At 39.3% G+C, this 19,807-nt stretch overlaps 1 protein-coding gene across 3 annotated transcripts; it reads right to left on the reverse strand.

Annotated features, from left to right (window-relative positions):
- Positions 1 to 19,104, reverse strand: scml4 (Scm polycomb group protein like 4). 3 transcript variants are annotated; one of them, XM_044169857.1, is made up of 7 exons: positions 18,606 to 19,104; positions 12,053 to 12,305; positions 8,027 to 8,229; positions 6,057 to 6,186; positions 3,974 to 4,183; positions 2,340 to 2,485; positions 1 to 2,005 (listed from the first exon to the last, which is right to left on the reverse strand). In XM_044169857.1, the coding sequence occupies exons 2-7, from the start codon at positions 12,264 to 12,266 to the stop codon at positions 1,880 to 1,882; spliced, it is 1,029 nt and encodes a 342-aa protein (XP_044025792.1). In that variant the 5' UTR covers positions 12,267 to 12,305; positions 18,606 to 19,104; the 3' UTR covers positions 1 to 1,879. The 3 variants fall into 3 exon arrangements, with proteins under 3 accessions (XP_044025792.1, XP_044025791.1, XP_044025793.1); XM_044169856.1 differs by having other exon boundaries at positions 3,974 to 4,186; positions 18,606 to 19,077; XM_044169858.1 differs by lacking the exons at positions 12,053 to 12,305; positions 18,606 to 19,104 and adding an exon at positions 8,738 to 8,891 and having other exon boundaries at positions 3,974 to 4,186.
- Between the last annotated feature and the right edge of the window lie 703 nt (positions 19,105 to 19,807).

The raw sequence follows: 19,807 nt of genomic DNA on the forward strand, positions 1-19,807 counted from the left end.
TTCATTGAACAAGAAGGTTTATTTTGTCTGGAAAAAGTATGCTTTAAAAAACATTAAAAAGAAAAGGAAGGTCATTTGAGAGTCAAAATTGATTAAATATGGCTCACACGTGTGATAAAAAATTGTGGAAAACATTTGGAAATTTATAGTTTAGGGAAACTGCTCCTGTGCAACAAGATTACCTCATTTCTTGCAAATCACTGAAATCAAATTATCAGATTGAAAAACATCAACTGGAAAATAAAATGTGAAATCAGCCCATAGCTCACTAGGGCTCAAGACAGTCATGAAATACAGAATTCATACACAGATATACATGCTGTACTCACAAGTCTGTGGCACACACAAATTTAAGCAAAACACATAGAACACAAAAGATTAAGTAATGAGTACTGCACAGTAAGTTAAAAAACATTGTTTAACCACAAGTTGTACAGGTTTGTCATATACTGCATGTGACTGATCATTAATGTTGTTTGTACAATTCTATATGACAAAATTGTATTTGGTGGCTGCAAAAAAATGTTATTATTAATGCTCAATACATTTTACTTAATAGTTTGTCACTTTTTACAGTTTGGAGATGAAATATTGTTTTATTATTAGGCAGAACAAAACATGACTCAGAATGACTGAAGAGGTATTGTATGAGAAGAATGTAAACTGTAGCTTTATCTGGAAGTCACACAGAGATAGCGATGAAGTGTATGAGGAGAGTGATTAAATTGTTAAGTGTTGTTGTTGTAGTGGCAGTAACAGTTTCACTGAGCACCGAGTTGTATGAGTTTGCTACAAGTTGCTGTCTCTCACACCACTTTGCAACCCCAAATGAAACAAAAGCCTCACTAGGTAGGTTGCAAAGTGGCCTGCTATTCAGTATTGTGTAACATGATATACAATTCATGAGAACATGGTGAAAACCCCCAGTCGTTGTCTCCTTTCCTTCCTGTCATTATAAGCGTCATGTGATTATAACGCACCTCTGACTGGTGTAATGCCTAAGTGCTTCACTGTTGTGCTGTGGTTTGTGGTTAAAAAAATGTTCATGTTAGCAAATCATTTTGTTTCACTTTTCTTGAGTGTGAGATACATCACTTGTTTGCACTGCAATTTTTCGTGTTTTAATATTAGAGATAAAGCCTTGATACAAACTAAAATGGATTAGAGAAAGTGAAAGTCTCACTTATATTAAGAAAAATTCATCTTAATTTGGATTTACTCAAGAGTGGCTCACACTAGCTAAAGGTCAAAGTTAAAAGATTTCCAAAAAATTCAAAAGATTTCAATACTTGCAGAAGAGAGAGATTGGTTATTAGTTACAGTTTGTGTCTAGGAGTGATTCCTGCCTCAACATTATCATCAGTTTACAACAAAACTATGATTTATAAACTGCAGCAGCTTTGTGCCTTAATCCAAAGACTTCTTTAAGTTTAAATATGATAGAGGTAAAGCACCATACAAGTTTGTTAAGCTCCCTGTCTCTGTGGGTCTTCAGAGGTGTTGATACGGTGTCCATGATTAACATCTGCACAAATTAATGCTGTTGAGCGTCAGATGCAGTAAGCTGCGTGCAGACTGCAGTGTGGACATTTTGATATACAGCAGCTGCCATCTGCATGGAGCCAAACTATTTACAATCTAAAGCCATTCAGATACCCAGTAAACATGATGGAGATGAAATAATTGCTTCAGCTGCAAATAGTCTTAATATGTACAGTCAACATGTTAAATTTGTCAACAAAATCGGGTGCAGACGAAGTAAAAGCCTGGATCCAAAGGCGTTCATGATGTATTGCTGTTGGTTGAGAAAGTTTGAGAGAATCCGCACTGGTACAGTTTTAGTGAAAGACAATCAGGGGTTTGGCTCCTCTGCAGCAAATCACAAGCGATTCTGTTTAAGCCTGTCGATGTGGTAACAGAGTTTAAGCGCAGGTCCCAGCTTCAGTCCCAGATACTTCATCATCATCTCACTTTTAAGCAAGAGCAGAGCGTCTCCGTCTATCTCCTGAAACACATCACAGAACTATGTGACTAACACATAACACTAAAATATAACACATTTTTCACCTGTTTGCGCGGTTAACTTTATGTATACAATCTTAAGCTAATATAGAGATATTAAAAGCAACATGTTTTATATGTAAAAAAAATTTAAAAAGCTGATGTCTAGGTTGTTTTAGCCTTGTAGCTATGTTAAGAAAAGCCTGGTCACAAGATAAAAACGTACCCTACCTCTTGCAAGGGGTTTCCCTGCCTAACACCCCAATGCATGCTGGGATATAAAGCTCTGTTCTAAAACATTTGGCCATAGGCTACAGTATGAAGTAGTCTGGACTCACGTGCTTCCTGAATGCCTCAGCGTGGGGTCCTAGGGCTTGGGGGTCAGCATCTTTGATGAACCAAACGACCTCCTCAACACCCCAGCTGGACGGGTCCTTACCAGCAGGACGCTTGCACTCCCCAGCGTCTGGCATCGGACTGTAAGCTAGATAGCACAGGGGAACAGGTACAAATAAACAAAACACTGACAGTCTTATAATGTCACTTGACAAGACCTTTTGGGAGACCAACATTTTGGGAAATATGATTATTTGCTTTCTCGCTGAGAGTTAGATGAGAAGATCAATACTCTCAGATCTGTCCGTTAATTATGAGGCTACAGCCAGGAGATAGCTTAGCATAAAGACTAGAAACAGCTAGCTGGGCTCTGTCTGAAGGTAACAAAACAACACTTCTAAAACTCACACACACATTAGCACGTTGTATCTTGTTTGTTAAATAAGTACAAAAACCACTGTGTAAAAGTGACGTTTTTGCTTTTACAGGGTGTTAATTGCAGGACTTCTCCTTGATTGAGCGCAGTGACTTTCTGGAGCCTTCTTGTTACCATGACGTTGCCAGGCAACCAGCAGAGACTCCAGTCACACTCAGTTTGGGTAGCATTAGCATGGCTGTATGCTACTCATGCAAACAAAGGGAACCAGCAAAGTCACAGCTTTATCTAATTTCACAACTGTTAAAGTCCATTTTTGTTGAAGCAGTAATATACAATATATGTTTAGATTATCAAATGTATTTATATCAGGGACCATGTACAAAATACATTAATCTCAAAAAAGATAAGATGCTTTGTACCAGATTTAGCTACTAGCTAATATCCATCTGGAGTCCCTGGGCAGTATAAAGGAAACAATAAAACACAGAGCAAAATCTCATCATCTCCACTACCGATGGACCAACAACCTATTGATAATCACGCAGGCATATGCGCGCACACACACACACACACACAGACATGCACACACACACACACACACACACACATAGACACACATAGACACACACACACACACACACACACACATAGGAATAAACACATTCTGCTTTGTGTTTATTCCTATGTGTGTGTGTGTGTGTGTGTGTCTATATCAAAATATATAATATATGATGGTATTCTAGGAAGAGTTCAAATTTTGTATAATTTGGTCAATGAAGAAGCCAAAAGTACAGACTTTTTTGGGGGGGTTCCAGATGAAATGCTCTGCACACCCACACAGGTGTTTCTAATTAACCTGACAGATTTGCTCCAGTTTAATGGAAATTACATAAACCAGACCAATAAGAATAAGTAAGTGTAAGTTATCGCGCCTTAATAGGTGCAACTAGAGTGAGAGAGAGAGAGAGATGTCAATCAAGCACATTTGGTACACAACTCCATTGTACTAAAAGGAGATCTAATCGTGCAAATAAGTGAAAACGCATGTGCCATGGGTGTACAGGTACAAAGCTCTTTAGCCTTTGAAAAAATGTAAATGAAAGCAAAATATAGGTATAAAGCAAAATTGCACAGATGTAGGAAATAAATTTATACTTGTAATGTGTTGGTTTACTGTGACAGCACGTGTGGTCTGCGTTGTATAACACCACTTGTGTTCTTGGTGAATGTACATCGGACTTTAAAACACAGCCTTACCATTCCTGTTTCCTTCCTGGAAGCTTCCTGGGTTTGATGCTTGTCTGCACAAGCCCATTGGAGTAGAGCAACTGCTGCCACGGTAGCCATAGGAGTGCTTTGGTGGGTACTGTGATGTCATGACATTGAAGGCAGAGTCGCTGGGATCTAGAGCATAGCGCTTGGAGTCCACTGGTGGGTCACATAGGAAGTCATCAGGCATTGGTGTCTCTGCTGGAGGAGGAACAACAGGAAGGGGAATCATTAAAGGCAAGCCTATCTGGAGCCTAACATCTATTTAAATATTTTACTTTGCTTTCAGACCAATATAACGTCTGCAGACTTATGTACCATATTAGACAGCTGTTAGATTTTTCATACCCTTTAAATAGTGCGTTAAATAAATACACAGGTAAGCTGTGTTAAAGCCTCTTCAGCCTGTAACTGTTTGGATGTGTAACGGCTGAAAGGTAGTCAGTAATTCCTCTGAATCTGCTCCCTTTGTGCCAACCATTTTTCAGCTTGTCAATAATATAGATGCCTGCTGGTTATGCCAGAGCTGGGCAGTTATGGATTTACCTGATGACAGATTTATAAGAGTGAAATACTCCACTGAGATGATTCTGAAGTACCCCTACTTTGTGCTCACACAAAGGTCAAACGTATTATTGTATTGTATTTTGAAAAATCAATGTGATAAGATCTGTGAATGTGAGTTTGGGGGCTTATATATTGACACACATACAGTACACAACTGCCTTCATATCCTACAGTACATGCGTATGCTTTATTGTCAATTTATAATGAAGCACTATCTCTGTCCTTGTATATCTACAGTAAGTAACACTTGCAACAGCTTAACAGTTTTCTTACATCTTTACATCCTAAAATCTCAAATATTCTTAAATAAACCATGTAAATACTAGAAATGGTGACAAAATAATACATTTTTAATATATTTATGTTAAAAAAATGATTTAACAAAATTATCAGTATTTGAAAGGGAATGTACACTGCTTAGACAGTATCCCAAAAAATATCCCTAAAATACAGGGACTATTTTTGAAATGCTTCTCCATTTCACCAGAGAAATGATTTACATATGTGGCACCGCAGGGAGCACACTGATTTGTAGTGTGTGTATATATGTGTGTGTGTGTGTGTGTGTGTGTGCGCGCTCCGCTTCTGTATGTCTACAGTCTGACATCAAACACTTTTCGTGATTTGCAAGAACAAAGAGCAAACCGCTGGTCCTTGACACATGAGATTCCCATTCCCACCTCAAATACACTAAAGCCTAAAATATTTTCTTATTCAGAGCAGGTCAGACCGTGAGGGGGAAAATGGAGAGAGAAAAAAAGCGAGACAGAAAGGATCGCTGTATGAGATGTATTTAATTTTGTGAAAGAATTAAAAATTTCCTCCAGAGCCTAAGTGGGAAAAAAATGCTAGACGAGAAGAATGAAAGGGAATAAGAAATAAAATATGTCTGGGTTATGTTTGAAGGTGTATTTTTCTCATTTTAAAGTATGTAAACATACACTGTAAACACATAGACACTAGTGCTGTTTTTGATTCAACATGCGGACATGCACACGAGTGTAATGTTTTCCATCTAAACGCATATCTCATCACAGAGAACAAGTCATCTTTGTATTTAGAGAACAAAGAAGAGAGACACCACACTGATGTTTGTAGATACAGAAGAGTGTATTTTAGCACTGAATTAAAGTCACAGTGAGAACAGTGTAGCAGAGGGATGAAAAAGATCAGATACAAAAACAAAAGCGAGGAAGGGTGAGCACATTTCATACCACAAAAATCACACCACCAAGTCAAGCTGTGAGTGTATAATAAGTGTAAAAATATTAGGACCACCTTCCTCATACTGAATGGATCCAGGTCTCAAGGCTTAAATTAAATCATTAGACCTTGTAACTTGAATCAACCCCTTGCTTCTCTAACATCATATCCCTCCTGTTTTCTTACCGTTACATTTCCTGATTAGGATTTCACTCTGTACAGACCTATTAGCATTTATATTACTAGATAGAAAAGCTTATAAAGGTGAAGATGCCTATGTGTGTAGCATGTGTGGTGTTACCTGTTAGGACTTGTGGTGTGACAGAGTGGGGGACAAGAGCAGCATCCTGTGGGAGGGAGCCCATCTCAGGTTCTGGTGTGCTGCTGGGAGGAGAGTTAGCTAGTGGGGACATCACCATCCTGGGCTTCAACTGCACACATACAAAGGTACACACATACATACACACATATACACAAATCAATGGGGTGTCTGTACTTAAAAAGAAAGAAACAAACAAACAAATATAAGGATGCAAGGGGCTCCATAAAACTGTGATTCTCATTGCACATCAGAAAACAAAATTATTGACCTTACCACTAGTGGGGCAAAAAAAATAATATTTGGCCAATGGGTGGCACCACAGTGTGCTGTGGTAGCAAATATAGCTGAGGCTAATGGGAATTTGGTCATTCGTTTTAGAAATATTCCTTCAGCCACTTAAGTATTAAAAAGGTGGAAATTTTGACCTAGCCCTAGTGGCTAGTACTATAGGCTGCTCAATAAAGGCAAAGTACCAAAAAATAATCTCAAGAAATACCACTAATACCAATAACAATACCATTACTAATGACCAGTGTGGTGGGTAACGTGTTACAAAAGTTACAGTAATATATTACTTTTAGTAGTAATGAAGTAATATAATACGTTACTAATAGGATGTGGGTAATACTATGACATTTACTATGTCAAGTAACACGTTACCACCCAAAATTAAGTGTTTATTGTTTTTAAAGAATTCATTCACAGAAAAAACATCCCCCTGAAGAATCACATTGGCTGAGATGGCTGCGGAGTCAGACTCTACGTTTTTGAGATGGGTATACTCTCATTACTTTTAGTTTATCAAAGAAAAGGACAAGAACATAATAGTCACGTGCAATCTATGTCTAGGGAAGCCGAGGGAACTCTCTACAGAGAGAAACAGCACAAGTAACCTGAAAAACATTCATCTCTATCTCATAATTTATCAGACTTTGATCCTTTATCTGCCTGCCCGTCCCTGTGTCCAAGGTTATTTATTTATTTAAAAAGGTCTAGGCTATTTAATTATTCTATATCATCACACTATTGTTAATATAAGCGGGCGATTTTAATACAAAGTAGTAACCACTGCATGTGCATGCATGAAGGAGCCAGATCCGTGCGCTCCGGAGGAGAGCATTCATTAGGCTATACAATATTGCCCACCACTGGATTTGCAATGAACTGCGATAAACTTGAACTGCTTTCCTTTGATTGCCCACGATGAAACAACACTTATATAATGCCTAGTCGTACTTCTGCAGTTATTTTGGTGAAAGTAACGCAAAAGTAGTGTAATCAGTAACACATTACTCGACACAGACAGTAATATTGTAAAGTAACTTATTATTTTCAAATGAAAGCAACTAGTAATATGTAATATATTACATTTTGAAAGTAACTTGCCCAACACTACTAATGACAAAAGTAATACCAATACTTACATTTTTCCAGGTAGCAGTGTCAATACCAGTGATAATTAAAGGTACCTAGTTGAGTTTTTGACCACTAGTGGCACTATGGAGCAATGTTGTGATGAGTGGGTCCCTGTTTTGTTTGGAACTCGTGCTCTACTAGCACACACATGAGGATGCGCACTGTATGTGACGTTCACATTCCTCTTGACAGTTTTCACTGTCCTGTAAATAAACCTAACAATGCACCAGCAAAAGGCACAGAAGAAGAGAACAGCTAGCCATGTAACTGTGGATGTAAACAATGCAAGTTTTAATATATTAATAAACTGTGTTTGCAGTTTATGAGGAAGGAAATGCTTTAACACATTTGTTCAGCCAGAAGAAAGCACACAATACCATTTAGTGAGAAATCTGAATGTAAATATTTACAAGAAAACATAACAGGGTAGCTTTAAAATATAGCACTGTGTCACGCACAGTTAACAAAATGTGCTGGTTAACTCTCACACAGAAACAAAGCATGATACATAAATAAAATTATGATTGGCTGACCTTAAAGCCAGGTTTCCTGCCTCTCTTCTTTGGGACCTTGAGAGGCGACAGAGGCTCAACGTAGTGACTCTGGAACTCTAGCTTACGGATTGGAGGCCGTCCTCTCTTCCTGCCAGGTACCTTACTCTGGGGCCCCGCTATGAACTGGGGGCCAAGAGCGGGAGTCTGCATCTCTGAGCCGGCAGACAAGGTACTCATCAGACCTGAGAGAGACAGAGAGATTATAAAATGTAATTTCTAAGTAACAGGAAATGGCAGCTTTAAACTGCACGCACCACTGCCTCAGCTTCAAACTGGAACGGAAACTTAGATGTACATGTGAGACTACACACACACACGCACACACAGAAACTATAGGAAATAGTAGAAACAAAGCCACATAAAGCTTCGTACTCCACCACACCCCTCCCCCTCTCCAACTGCAAAGATTGCAATAAATATCATTACTGCACAGACAGAGACAAAGCCCCCCACATACACACACAGGAAGTGAAAGCAAAGCACATATACCCACAACACCCACATAATCAAACAATGAATTAAGTGCGCATTCACACACACACACACACACACACATACACAGACATACACACAGCAGTGGTTTCAAGTATTTGTCATGGTACCATATATCCACATGGCCAAGACTTTCACAATACATCTCTTTCTCAATCGATCACTTCATCATTAAATTCATGCAACACGAGCGCTTACCTGACATGGCCTTTCAATCTGAAGCTAAGTCGCTCTGTGCTGATTGACTGCGCTTTTACAGAGACTGATGTTCTACCAATTAGCTGTCATATACCTATAATTCTTTTATTTCAGAACTGGCCTGACTTCAGTACAGTGAGACAGACAACTGTTACAGAATAAAATCCTCTTCCTGTGATGACAAAGTATTTGTCTTTGCAGAAAGGGGAAAAACAGGAACAGAGACAGACAAGAGCACGTGAATATGCATGATGCCATCCATCCTCTTCCTCTCAGACCTAATCACATTTTTAAAAAAAGCTTCAAAATTTGCGCAAAATTATCATTCTGAGCGTTGCCTACCATGCACACGGCCGTCTGGTAATCTCTGTATGTGTGATGCTTCGCTCCAGCAGCAGGTTTCTGAATATTCCCCTGATGGATCTCCAACAGTCTGCCTCTACTGTTCTCTGCTGCTACGCACTGTCAAGACACCGGCAACTCTGCGTGCATCGCTCTCTCTTCCTCAATCTCCAACCACCTTTCTCCGAAACAACCCCCTCCTCCCCTTCTCTTCTACCCTAACCCCCTTCCTCTGTGTCCCCTTTCAGTCGTCATAGCAACACGCCTCTAACATCCCGCGGCAGCCAGCAGACCTGCTGAGCTCAAAACGATGTCTGTCTGTGTGTGTGTATGTGTGTGTGGTTGTGTGGGACTGTAATGTAATTACAGTTGCCGCAGCTCAGGGTTTTTCTTTTCTGTCTTCAAAAAAGGCTTAGAGCTGGTGACAAGGGATTCAAGCTGTGCAGTGTTTTGTGCTACAAGCGCTCGGGTTGCAAACTGTAATCTGTCCTCAAATTATTTCTGAGGAAATTCAAATGCAAATTTCTGCACAGGAAGCATAAAGAGTCTAGTCCAAAAATTTTACCAAAATCATCTTTTAATCACTTAAATTCTTGAACTTTTCTTACACAGACTGGCTTTCAGGTAAAGAGATCTATTTTTCTGTAAACATCAAAAGGTTCTAGCAGAAGCCCTTCAGGATTACTCTGCTGCTTTTGTTTGTGATGAAAGATCATATTGCTGTCAAAGCTCACTGCCTTCCTTTTATTTATAGACTCTCTCTGCCTTCGTGTCAGCTCATGTATGCTGCTTTTGTTTTATCTATAATAAAAAATCTACACGTGGAAAGAAAAAAGACCAGCCAAAGGCAAGGTTGTGTGTGTTTTACCCGCTGAGGTGCAGGTATTAAAAGAAAAAGCAGGCTCCAGAGTGCTTATTTGTTGTTATTGGCTGCAAGTGTAGAGTACAACTCAGGTTTTTCCCCCTCAATACCACATTATCGATTAGTTGCACTCAGGTTGCTAAGCCGATTCCCGTTCGTAGTCAAAGAAGCCACATCCGTGGGTTTTAACACTCAATCAAACTCAGGTTAACCTTTCACAGGGAGGATCAAACGCCAACGTGCCCTCGCTCGTATGCGCTGCCGCTGCAAGGGTGTAAAGAGATTTGTCAGGAGTCTGCTGTAAAGCGGTCGCTCACGGGCTGCTCTAACACTGAATGTGACAGGCCAGACAAATTGCAGTATTTCATTACTTGAAGCCCATACATGATAATAAAAAAGAGACAATAAACAGCAAGGTCAGGACAATAAGGCTATGATACTAAGTGCTGGCACACGTTCACACACTTCATCTGCACTGACTGTGATGATGGGAGGCCCGTGTGTGTGTGTGTGGAGGAAGAGAACCATAAATCATAAAAGTAATTACACAGCGAGATTAATACTGATGTCCCTCCTCAATCAGTCCTGTCCCTTTACCGCGCATCACATTGCATATAGAGACAGACTGAGAGAGAACAGATAATCATCTTTTACTTTAAAAAATTGGATATGAGGGGAGGAAGCCCATTAAAACTGGTTGACAATATGAGAGAACACCATTTTTTGCAGGCGAGGGGAAAGATTTGCACCGCTGCACTGCACCCTAACACAATACATTTGGGACCGCAGCCTAATTTGTTTATGGCTAATTAAGCAATTTAAGTGATCAGTGAATCCCTATGCCCAATTTTATTCTCCGACTAAGGGATATCCTTTTGGAAGCTGAATGTTAGAGGGAGGCATATGAAAGCTGTTGGAGCCTACTGTTATGGCCACAGTAATGCAGCAATGATCAGCAATGATTAGCATAACTTAATCACCAGCTTCAGGGGATGGAGATTTGTATCTGTTTTCACTTATGCCGAGGGGAAACTGCAATGAAGTGAGTTATGCTAATGCCTCACTACACACCTACACACATATAAACATACAGTCTAAACACTGTCAAAAACACAACACCAAAATGCATGCATAAAATATTGTGCATTTTAACTAGAAATTATATACCCTTGCCTGGTTGTAGAATAGATTAGTGTGTGTGTGTGTGTGTGTGTGTGTGTTCTCTAATCAATGTAACAATGTAACAAACCCCCTGAATTTATTTACAGCTCAGGCAGGGCGTCGCCATGGTAACAGACAGTGAAATCGGATACTGCGCCAGAGTCATGTGATAAGGTGGGAATAAATAAACGCATAAACAACAATGTGTGTATTAAATAGGAATAGTCACACACACACACACACACACACACACACACACACACGCTGCCCCTCCTTATCTCCACTGAGCCCCTTCATAACACAACACACTCCAGAAGACAGGGACAGTGAAGTGTATTGCTCTTTTCATCAGTTATGGGTCGGAGAGGGGAATGGACTGGGAAATGGGACATTTTGATAAATCACATCCAGGAATACTTAAATGCCCTCTTCTCACACTCACACACAAACACACATGCACACACATACAAGTCTAAATATACTGCACACGTTTGAATTTGACTTCTGGAGTTGCTCTATTTCCCCCTGATGATGTTACAGTCGTGGAAAGCAACTAACTACATTTACTCAAGTACTGTATTTAGGTTTGATTAGGCATTTGTATTTTACCTATTTCCATTTCTACAACTTTATATTTCAACTCTATTGCGTTTGCATTTCTGTACTTATAAATATGATGTATTGTTTTACATAAAACTCCCCTTCAATTTAATGCACTTTAATGCATAAGTAATAATGACCCTATATTATAGGCGCATTTATACACAGTGTACAATGTACAGTGACAATACGTTGTGGTATTGCTACTTTTACTTAAGTAAAAGATCTGACTACTTCTTCCATCACTGATGGAAGACGTAGTCCATTACATTCCAGCACATACTTGCAGTCTGGCCAAATCACCTTCAAAATAAAATGCTGAGAATCACTTTTTAGGAATTATCTCTTACTTTGCGCGCGACTCCTCAGTCTCCGCCCAACTGGCTCTGACTCTGTCTCCAGGTCCACCAGCTGCCAGCAGCCCCGCCCCCGGTCGTCACGGCGATCCAAACGCAGACGAAGCCGTATTCCCTTGCTGAGGACGCCAGGTAACCAGGCAACAAGAGGAGGGGCCAGTTTCAGGTGGGAGTCAGGACTGAAAACCCGCCCTCCTCGCAGTCTCATGCCCTCGCAGTCCGCCAGGGGAAGGCGAGATACATCACACTGGAGAAACAGGAAGCAAACACTCCAAAACAACAATATACATCAAATTATCTCATCTGTGAGATAAAGACCATGTTGGACAGGTCCAGAAGCCTGCTGTCAAATGAGAATGTATTAACAGTTCATTTTTTTACTCAATCTGAATTCTACTAATCACCCTTTGCTCATGATAAACTGCTCCAATATTTAATTTCCCAACATCAATCGTGTTCTCTGCAAATTAATTTCAGCGCTTTCAATCTTCAGACTCAAAATTGAGTGAATGAATGAGTGGCAAGAAGGCAAGCAGACTGAAGGAACGATGGAGATGGAAAGGGGGAGGGGGAAGTGGAAGGAGTATTAAAAGACAAAAAAGAAATTGGGGGGAGGCGATTGTGTAATTACCAGAGTGTATTCAGAAGTCAAAGAAATAAACTGATGGCTAATGGGAGAATATGGCTTTGCTAGTGATAAAAGTATTGGGGACAATGTGTCTATTGTGCTGTAAAGTGAATGCAATTTGGCCTCCAGGGTGCTGGATTTACTGATTAACTTTAACTAACTAAGCTTTCAGTCTCCTCTATATTGGATGGAACAAAGCCGGGTGAAGAGGGGAAAGAGGGAAGCTGTGAAACTTGTTAGAGCTGATGGAAATGTTCACATTATCAACCTATTACCCTATTCTGCAAGGAGATCTTATTTTCTGTTTGGTGATCGTTAGTCCTACAGTAATTACTGTTGAGAGTTTACCCAGGGCTTTATTTACCACTATCAGGCTTAGGGTGAATAATGTCTATAATTTTATAGCTTATTTTGCCTGGTTGGAGGTTAGATTTAGACAACATGAGTTCTAAACCATTCTGTCTCATCACAAAAACTTTTAAGTATATACAGCCTGTGGTTTAAACAAATACTTCTTCATTCCAAAGCTTTATGGTTGATCAGAAAATACAATTCGACTGGGATGGAAGGAGTGCCATAGTATCATAAAACATCAATAATTGTTTGACAAAATGTATTTATTCAAATTTATTTACAATATCTGTAATCAGATATTATGAAGTGACTGTGTTACCAAAATAAACACACTGTAGGAGAGGATAGAGAGTAGGGTAGACTCCTTTAATTACAATAAAGTAACTTGAGTATCAACAAAAAGAATCAAGTTTAGGGGCATGTTTTACTATAGTATAGTTTTTGTAGAAATCTATCTTGTCTTCACATGTGCATTCAAGCAATGTTTTACCGACATCATATGTACTGTATCTTTATGTCTTGAAACGTGTTTTACAGTATACTAATGTCAATGTAAATGAATGAATGATTAAAAAACAAGACTAAGAGTCTATAGCCACGCTAGTGGCTCTGTGAGGCTGTACTAAATAAATGAACATAAGCAGTTTAACAGGTATAATGTTTAACATGTTAACCATCATAGTTTAGCGTGCCAACATTTGCTAATAAGCTGTAAAAAAAAAGTACATCAGAGGCTGATGGGAGTGTCATTAGTTTTGCATTTGGTCATAAACCAAAGTCTTGGACAAATTAAATTACCTGATGATGGTGCTAGAGGAAAAGTTAAGCGATCACCAAAGTCAGTAGGATTCATCTTCTGCGAACTATCAAGGTCTGTACAAAATTTTGTAGCAATCCATCCACCAATCCACATGTTGACATATTTTAGTGGATGAGTAAAAACTTTCACCTGCTAATGGCGCTAGAAGACAAATTAATGGATTAGTCTTTAGGATTCATCCTCTGGGGACCATGAATGTCTGTACCAAATTTCATGGCAATCCATCTAACAGTTGTTGAGACATTTCACTAAAGCCTCATGGTGGCGCTAGAGGAAACGTTAGGGGATCTCCAAAGTTAGTAGGATTGTGATTCATCTTCTGGGGACCATGAATGTTTTTACAAAATATCATGGAAATCCATCCATTGTTGAGATATTTCAGTCTGGAACAAAGTGGTGGACCAACCTACCGACCAACCGTCAGACAGACAAAGGATAGAAGATAACGCATTACAGACAGCGTCTATGGTATGAAATGGTATACACTTCCTGTCGCCTACATTTCTATTTCCATTTCTACAGTTAAATAATAATCACAATAATAGTATTATTAAGTAAAGAAACACAAGTTTTATTAAGTTTTAACTTTTAATTCATGGTTTCACGTATTAGTCCCTTTTAAATTTCTGTATATCCGGTTGGAAAGCAACGTCGGCAGCACTGCAGTGAAACCAAACCGACGGTTAGAGAAGAGATGAGGCCAGATCTCGCAGTTTGTTTCAGACAGAGACAGAGACGGGTCTCGATCAAAGTTACTTTTCTCCTGATTTGTCTGTCTGAAAAATGCCATTATAGTGTCAGAATGTTCGGAAGATATGTGGCTTGTGAAAAATGGGTCCGATATTTACTTTGGTGACTATGAGGCAAAAGAATCGGTCATAATCTATGCTCACTTCTCCCATCGGAGTGAATAGACTCAGGACATGCCGCTAGTCTCCTAAAGGGGCAGGGCAGTGGCGAAAACCACGCTACACAGATACAGGAAATGGCTCTCAAGTGAGTGAAAACTGTTGGGAGGGCAAAATTAGAGAAATTAAAGAGAAGTGGAGAGATGGCAACTGAGAGATGAATAGAAAAAATGGACAAAGAAATGGTGAGAGAGGATGAAAAATGACAAGGGAGGGATATTCAAATTATTCACTGTTTGAATAATATGCAGATTTAATACATTTGAATGTTTCAGCAATACCTTTAACAAAATGAACAAAACACAATCACTCCATTTCAGTGCTTTTTGTTTGTTTGCAAAAAGTGCAAATGAATACAAATATGAAATATGAATAGAAATATGAAACAGGGACAATAATAGAGCAGATAAAACATTTTTCATGGCTGAACTGACAGCTTCGATCAGGCAGTAGATGAAAAAATCTGCCCTCAACCCCAATATTTCAAATTTACCAAAAAAACTCAGAAACATCAAACAAAGATCCTAAAAAACATGAAAGAGGATGGTTCTTCACACACACACACACACACACAGCCGCTATCTGTAGCACCATGAAACAACCAGAAAGAAACAGAGTGCAACCCAGCCAGCACACACACACACACACACACACACACACACACATACACAGGGGGAATGCTTCTGTTTCTATCTAAAGGCTCAGCGTCCCATGAGAGCAGAAAACTACTTTATCTCGCCACTCTACCAAAACACTTGTGGCTTGGAGCCCCGCCAGGAGTGTAGCTGTTGGAGAGACAAAATCAACCACGAGCAGACACACACACACACACAGCTGCTGTTCATTCCCATAAGCTGTAGAAGACACAAGTAGTGATAGAGAAAGTGCCCGAGTGGATTGATTGAGAGAAACTTATGAAAGTAAAGAGTCTTATGGCTTCTGTTTCTGTGATCATCATCACCTTCTTCACAGGTTCAAGCTGTTGTAAGGGTTAAACATCTCTGAGTACTAGAACGACCGACATAAGAAAACCTACGTAAATATTTCTGAGGTAGAAGTGAACTATCTTTTGTTGAGAAATACCAAAGTAGTTCTTCTTTAGACTTAACGTCTTTCACACAGACGACTATTTTGTGCAAAGTAAAGTAAAAGCCAATGACCATTATATCAGAGAGTAAATAATAGATTTAATTGATTGATAGATTTACTGGCGACATGAATTATGTACTAAATTTACGCTTACAGGTCTACATTTTCATTTGTCTACAAGCTGATATGAGCCTCATTTGAATCACACATATATATCACAAATATATGGAATATATAAGTTAACAGCGCTCAAATTTGGCATCCGCAATCTATTTGAATGTGACTCTTTTGCCAGTTAAGTCCTGGTATGATCAGTGCACAGCTATATAATAAATTATTATTTTATAATCATTTTTGTTATCGATTACAGTGCCGATTATTTCTTGATTAATCAATTTGATCTTTAAAATATCTAAAAATAGTAAAAAAAGGTCCAATGCAATTTCCCAGAGCTTAAAGGAGCAGTGTGTAACATTTAGGAGGAGCTATTGGAAGAAATGGAATATAATCTTTATAAGTATGTTTTCATTAGTGTATAATCACCTGAAAATAAGAATTGTTATGTTTTCATTGCCTTAGAATGAGCAGTTTTTATCTACAGAGGGAGCGGGTCCCCTTCCACGGAGGTTGCCATGTTGCACCGCCATGTTTCTACAGTAGCTCAGCACGGACAAACCAAACACTGGTTCTAGAGTGTTTATAGTTCACGTTTTTCTCGAGTTTCGCGGTCACCGTAGTTTCTCCTACATGCTTGGAAGGGGAGGGTGAGGCGAGTGGTATTCAAATTGCAAACTGCAATTTTACTGCTAGATGCCACTAAATCCTACAAACTGCTCCTTTAAGTTGACATATTTGTTTCGTAAAGATATTCAATTTATTATCATAGCTGACAGAAAAAAATAATGCAAATGCTCCCATTTGAGAAGCCGCAGGCAGTGAGATTAATGGAATTTTTGTTTAAAAACATGACTTAAATGATTAATTATCAAAATTATTGCACTAATTTTTTGTCAATTGACTTATTGATTGAGTAATAATTTCAGCTCTATCTGAGTTACACAAAATAAAACTGCATTTAAATTTGGCATTCTGTAGACAAAATGTCACCTCCTGTCTGCCAGAATGTAACAATGCCCTGTGCCTTGTACGATTATTTGAGGGTCAAAAGTGGCAGAAAATCATCCATCATTCCTCTTTCAGTCACGCAGCTGTTGTGTAGTTGCTTTCTCATTGTGAACACTGACCGAAAGCCTCTTCACTTTGTTTTATACAGTCACTGTGAAAGGACCAATAATAGTCACCCTGTAACTATTTCCCTTTCCAATCTTTTCTTTATTAAAAAGCTTTCTCAAACATTGCCTTACAAGGAGAAAGAGGCTCAAAACAAACTGTGGAATGTCCTTGTGGTTGTATCATAACAGGCTGCAATTCTTCTCTTTCCAAAAGAGTATGGTACTTCATTAAAAATAAGTAATCAAGTCAGTAGATTTCGTTAAACCCCAAAATGGGGATTGTGGGGTGATCTGAACCATTCTGTGATGCCAGTGACAAAAAAGACAGCTCAGAGTGGACTGGACTTGGTAACTGAAATGATGGATTACAAACTTCGTCCAAGACATAACCTTGATCTCAGGCCTTGGTTTTAGCTCTGCTGCCTTTTGATCCAGGGTCTAATATATTTAATGGAAAAAATGGATAACAAAAAAATCACACTTACACCTACTGTGTTTATTGACGAGTCTGCAGAGTTGTGACGTTGTCTGCATGGACTATTTCTTTATATGGAAATGCAGTCATTCTGCAAAGTACAACCATTTATTCAGCTTTTATTTTAAGTGGGCATATTTTGAATTTAGTGACCTGGCTTCAAACCCCAAAGACCAAGATGGGATAGCGGTTGTAATGTTCTTTACTATTTGCATTCTTTCCCAATTATTCATCAGTTACTCCACTAACACACACATGTGTATGTGTGTGTATGTGTATGTGTATGTGTATGTGTGTGTTAGTGGAGTACCACCACCACCACTGCACATTTGCATTGTGGCCTCAAGCAAATTTTTTTTCTAGTTTGAGGGGGGGTCAACGGTTAACTGTCAGTATATTCAAATTCAACCCATTAAATTAAGACCATTGAAGGGAAGAGTGTTGTGTGTTGTTGCCCATAACACTATAGATAGGCACACAGGGACGTTAAACTTCCTTGGCTCAATGTGAGCTCACTGCTACTGGCCCATCTTAAAAACTTACTTATGTACTTGTGTGCATAAAGTACTTTAGGCGAGGATTATCAATGGCATGCAGCCCACACTGCAGGCAACTTTTTTGGTGCATCATGAGAAAATAATGAATTTGGCCTAAATAATTAATTAATGCTCTACCATGACAATAAAAAAATAATTAACAATATCACATACAGACTTACAGGGTGCATGTGAAATCAAAGATGAGTTTAGTATTTTATGATCTTTATACCAGTAGTCTACATTAAGTCCTCTGATAGGAACATACAAATCTGAAGTAGCATCATGACACTAACAGGCAGCATATGGCATCTCTATAATTAACTCTACAGACTTCTATAGGGGCTGAAATGAGTTTATTGTGACCTTGTTGTAGGTTAGACTATTACAGTATAGTCTGCTATGAAAAATTTTACATTCTATGTACATTAATCTACAAAAATGTTAGGATAAAGAACGCCTTTAAGTTCGTTTTCGTGATAGAGTCTGTTGTTCTTATCTTTACCTATCTCGATGGGGTTGAGTCAACGGCGAGAATCCATTTCTCCACAGCAGGCTGACTGCGTACAGACACTGAGCCGGTGCATGGAGCAGCAGAGGCGGCAGAAACACCAGGGGAGTCTCGGCTTAGGTCAGTCCGGGTTCCACCCCTGCAGTTGCGGCATGGAAGCGAGCGAGTACTGCGGGCTGGTGGTCTGGAGTCCGCGGGCGGGAAGCAAAGTCGCAGTTTGACCTTCCCAACGATGTCCGGAGATTTTCACAGGAGTTGTAACGTCTTCAAGGGCGCAAGTTTGGGGGGAAAACGTGTGACTGGGTCGCTAATGGGTGGCTGCTGGGGAGGATAATTTTCCTATCTGGCTTTAAAGCTGCATCTCATTTACCTGCATTGGTTCAGCAGACAGAGAGGGAGAGGGGGCACGGTCAATAACATAGGAGCACTCAAACTGAAGAGGTTCTGCCCCATTTTGATAACACAAAACACTCCTTGATAGACATGGAATGGGTGTTTGAGTTGAACCCCCCCCCAAAAAAAATTATTGCTATTGCCGTTTATTGTGTGCCTCATAATTCAGATATTTAGTTAGTTACAACAGTATAGCTTTAGATTACACATATGCTAATTTTTTCATGTGTGGTTTCACCCCATTAGCATTACACATGCATTTAGCCTATCTTAGAAATGTATTAAGGTATTCAGGAAGGATATTAGCCTATTCATGATGTTATCTACCCAAATTTGCAAACTTAACTGATTGGGAATTCCTACACCTGTTCCAATGAAGAGGAGACTGGTCTGCATGGCCATTGCTGTTGCCCCTACTTAGCCCCCACAGGAATATGCACCATGTGAGCACAATAAACTAGAATATTTAATATGCTAAGACTGGATTTTAACACAGGGTCCCTCTAAAAGACTGGGGCACAAAACTGGGTAATAATGCAGGGCCCACCTTAGAAATTGTGGTTCCCTAAGTTCCCTAACAGGTTTGAAATTCATTAAATTACTAAAAACAAGTGGCATGCACTGAAGCTGGGGTTTCTGGTGCCCTAGCCTTGCTGGTATGTATGAATGTCTGCACATGAGCTCAGCTGCACAACTGGCCATTCTGAAGTGAACACAAATGAGTTTTAAATTGGCAACATCCAATATATCTCCCTACAAGAGGTCCAACTGATATTAATCACAATGAACTAGTTTCAACTAAC

Source organism: Siniperca chuatsi, linkage group LG16 (assembly GCF_020085105.1).
Source record: "Siniperca chuatsi isolate FFG_IHB_CAS linkage group LG16, ASM2008510v1, whole genome shotgun sequence".
Lineage (NCBI taxonomy): Eukaryota > Metazoa > Chordata > Actinopteri > Centrarchiformes > Sinipercidae > Siniperca > Siniperca chuatsi.

Bases quoted from the DNA above. Each gene is read 5' to 3' on its own strand.
- scml4 (XM_044169856.1), bottom strand. From the start codon at position 12,266: ATGAGACTGCGAGGAGGGCGGGTTTTCAGTCCTGACTCCCACCTGAAA. The intron at 2,486-3,973 runs GTAAGGCTGTGT...TGTGCTATCTAG, and splicing joins CCAGGAAGGAAACAGGAATG to CTTACAGTCCGATGCCAGAC. The intron at 2,006-2,339 runs GTGAGTCCAGAC...GATGTGTTTCAG, and splicing joins CTGAGGCATTCAGGAAGCAC to GAGATAGACGGAGACGCTCT.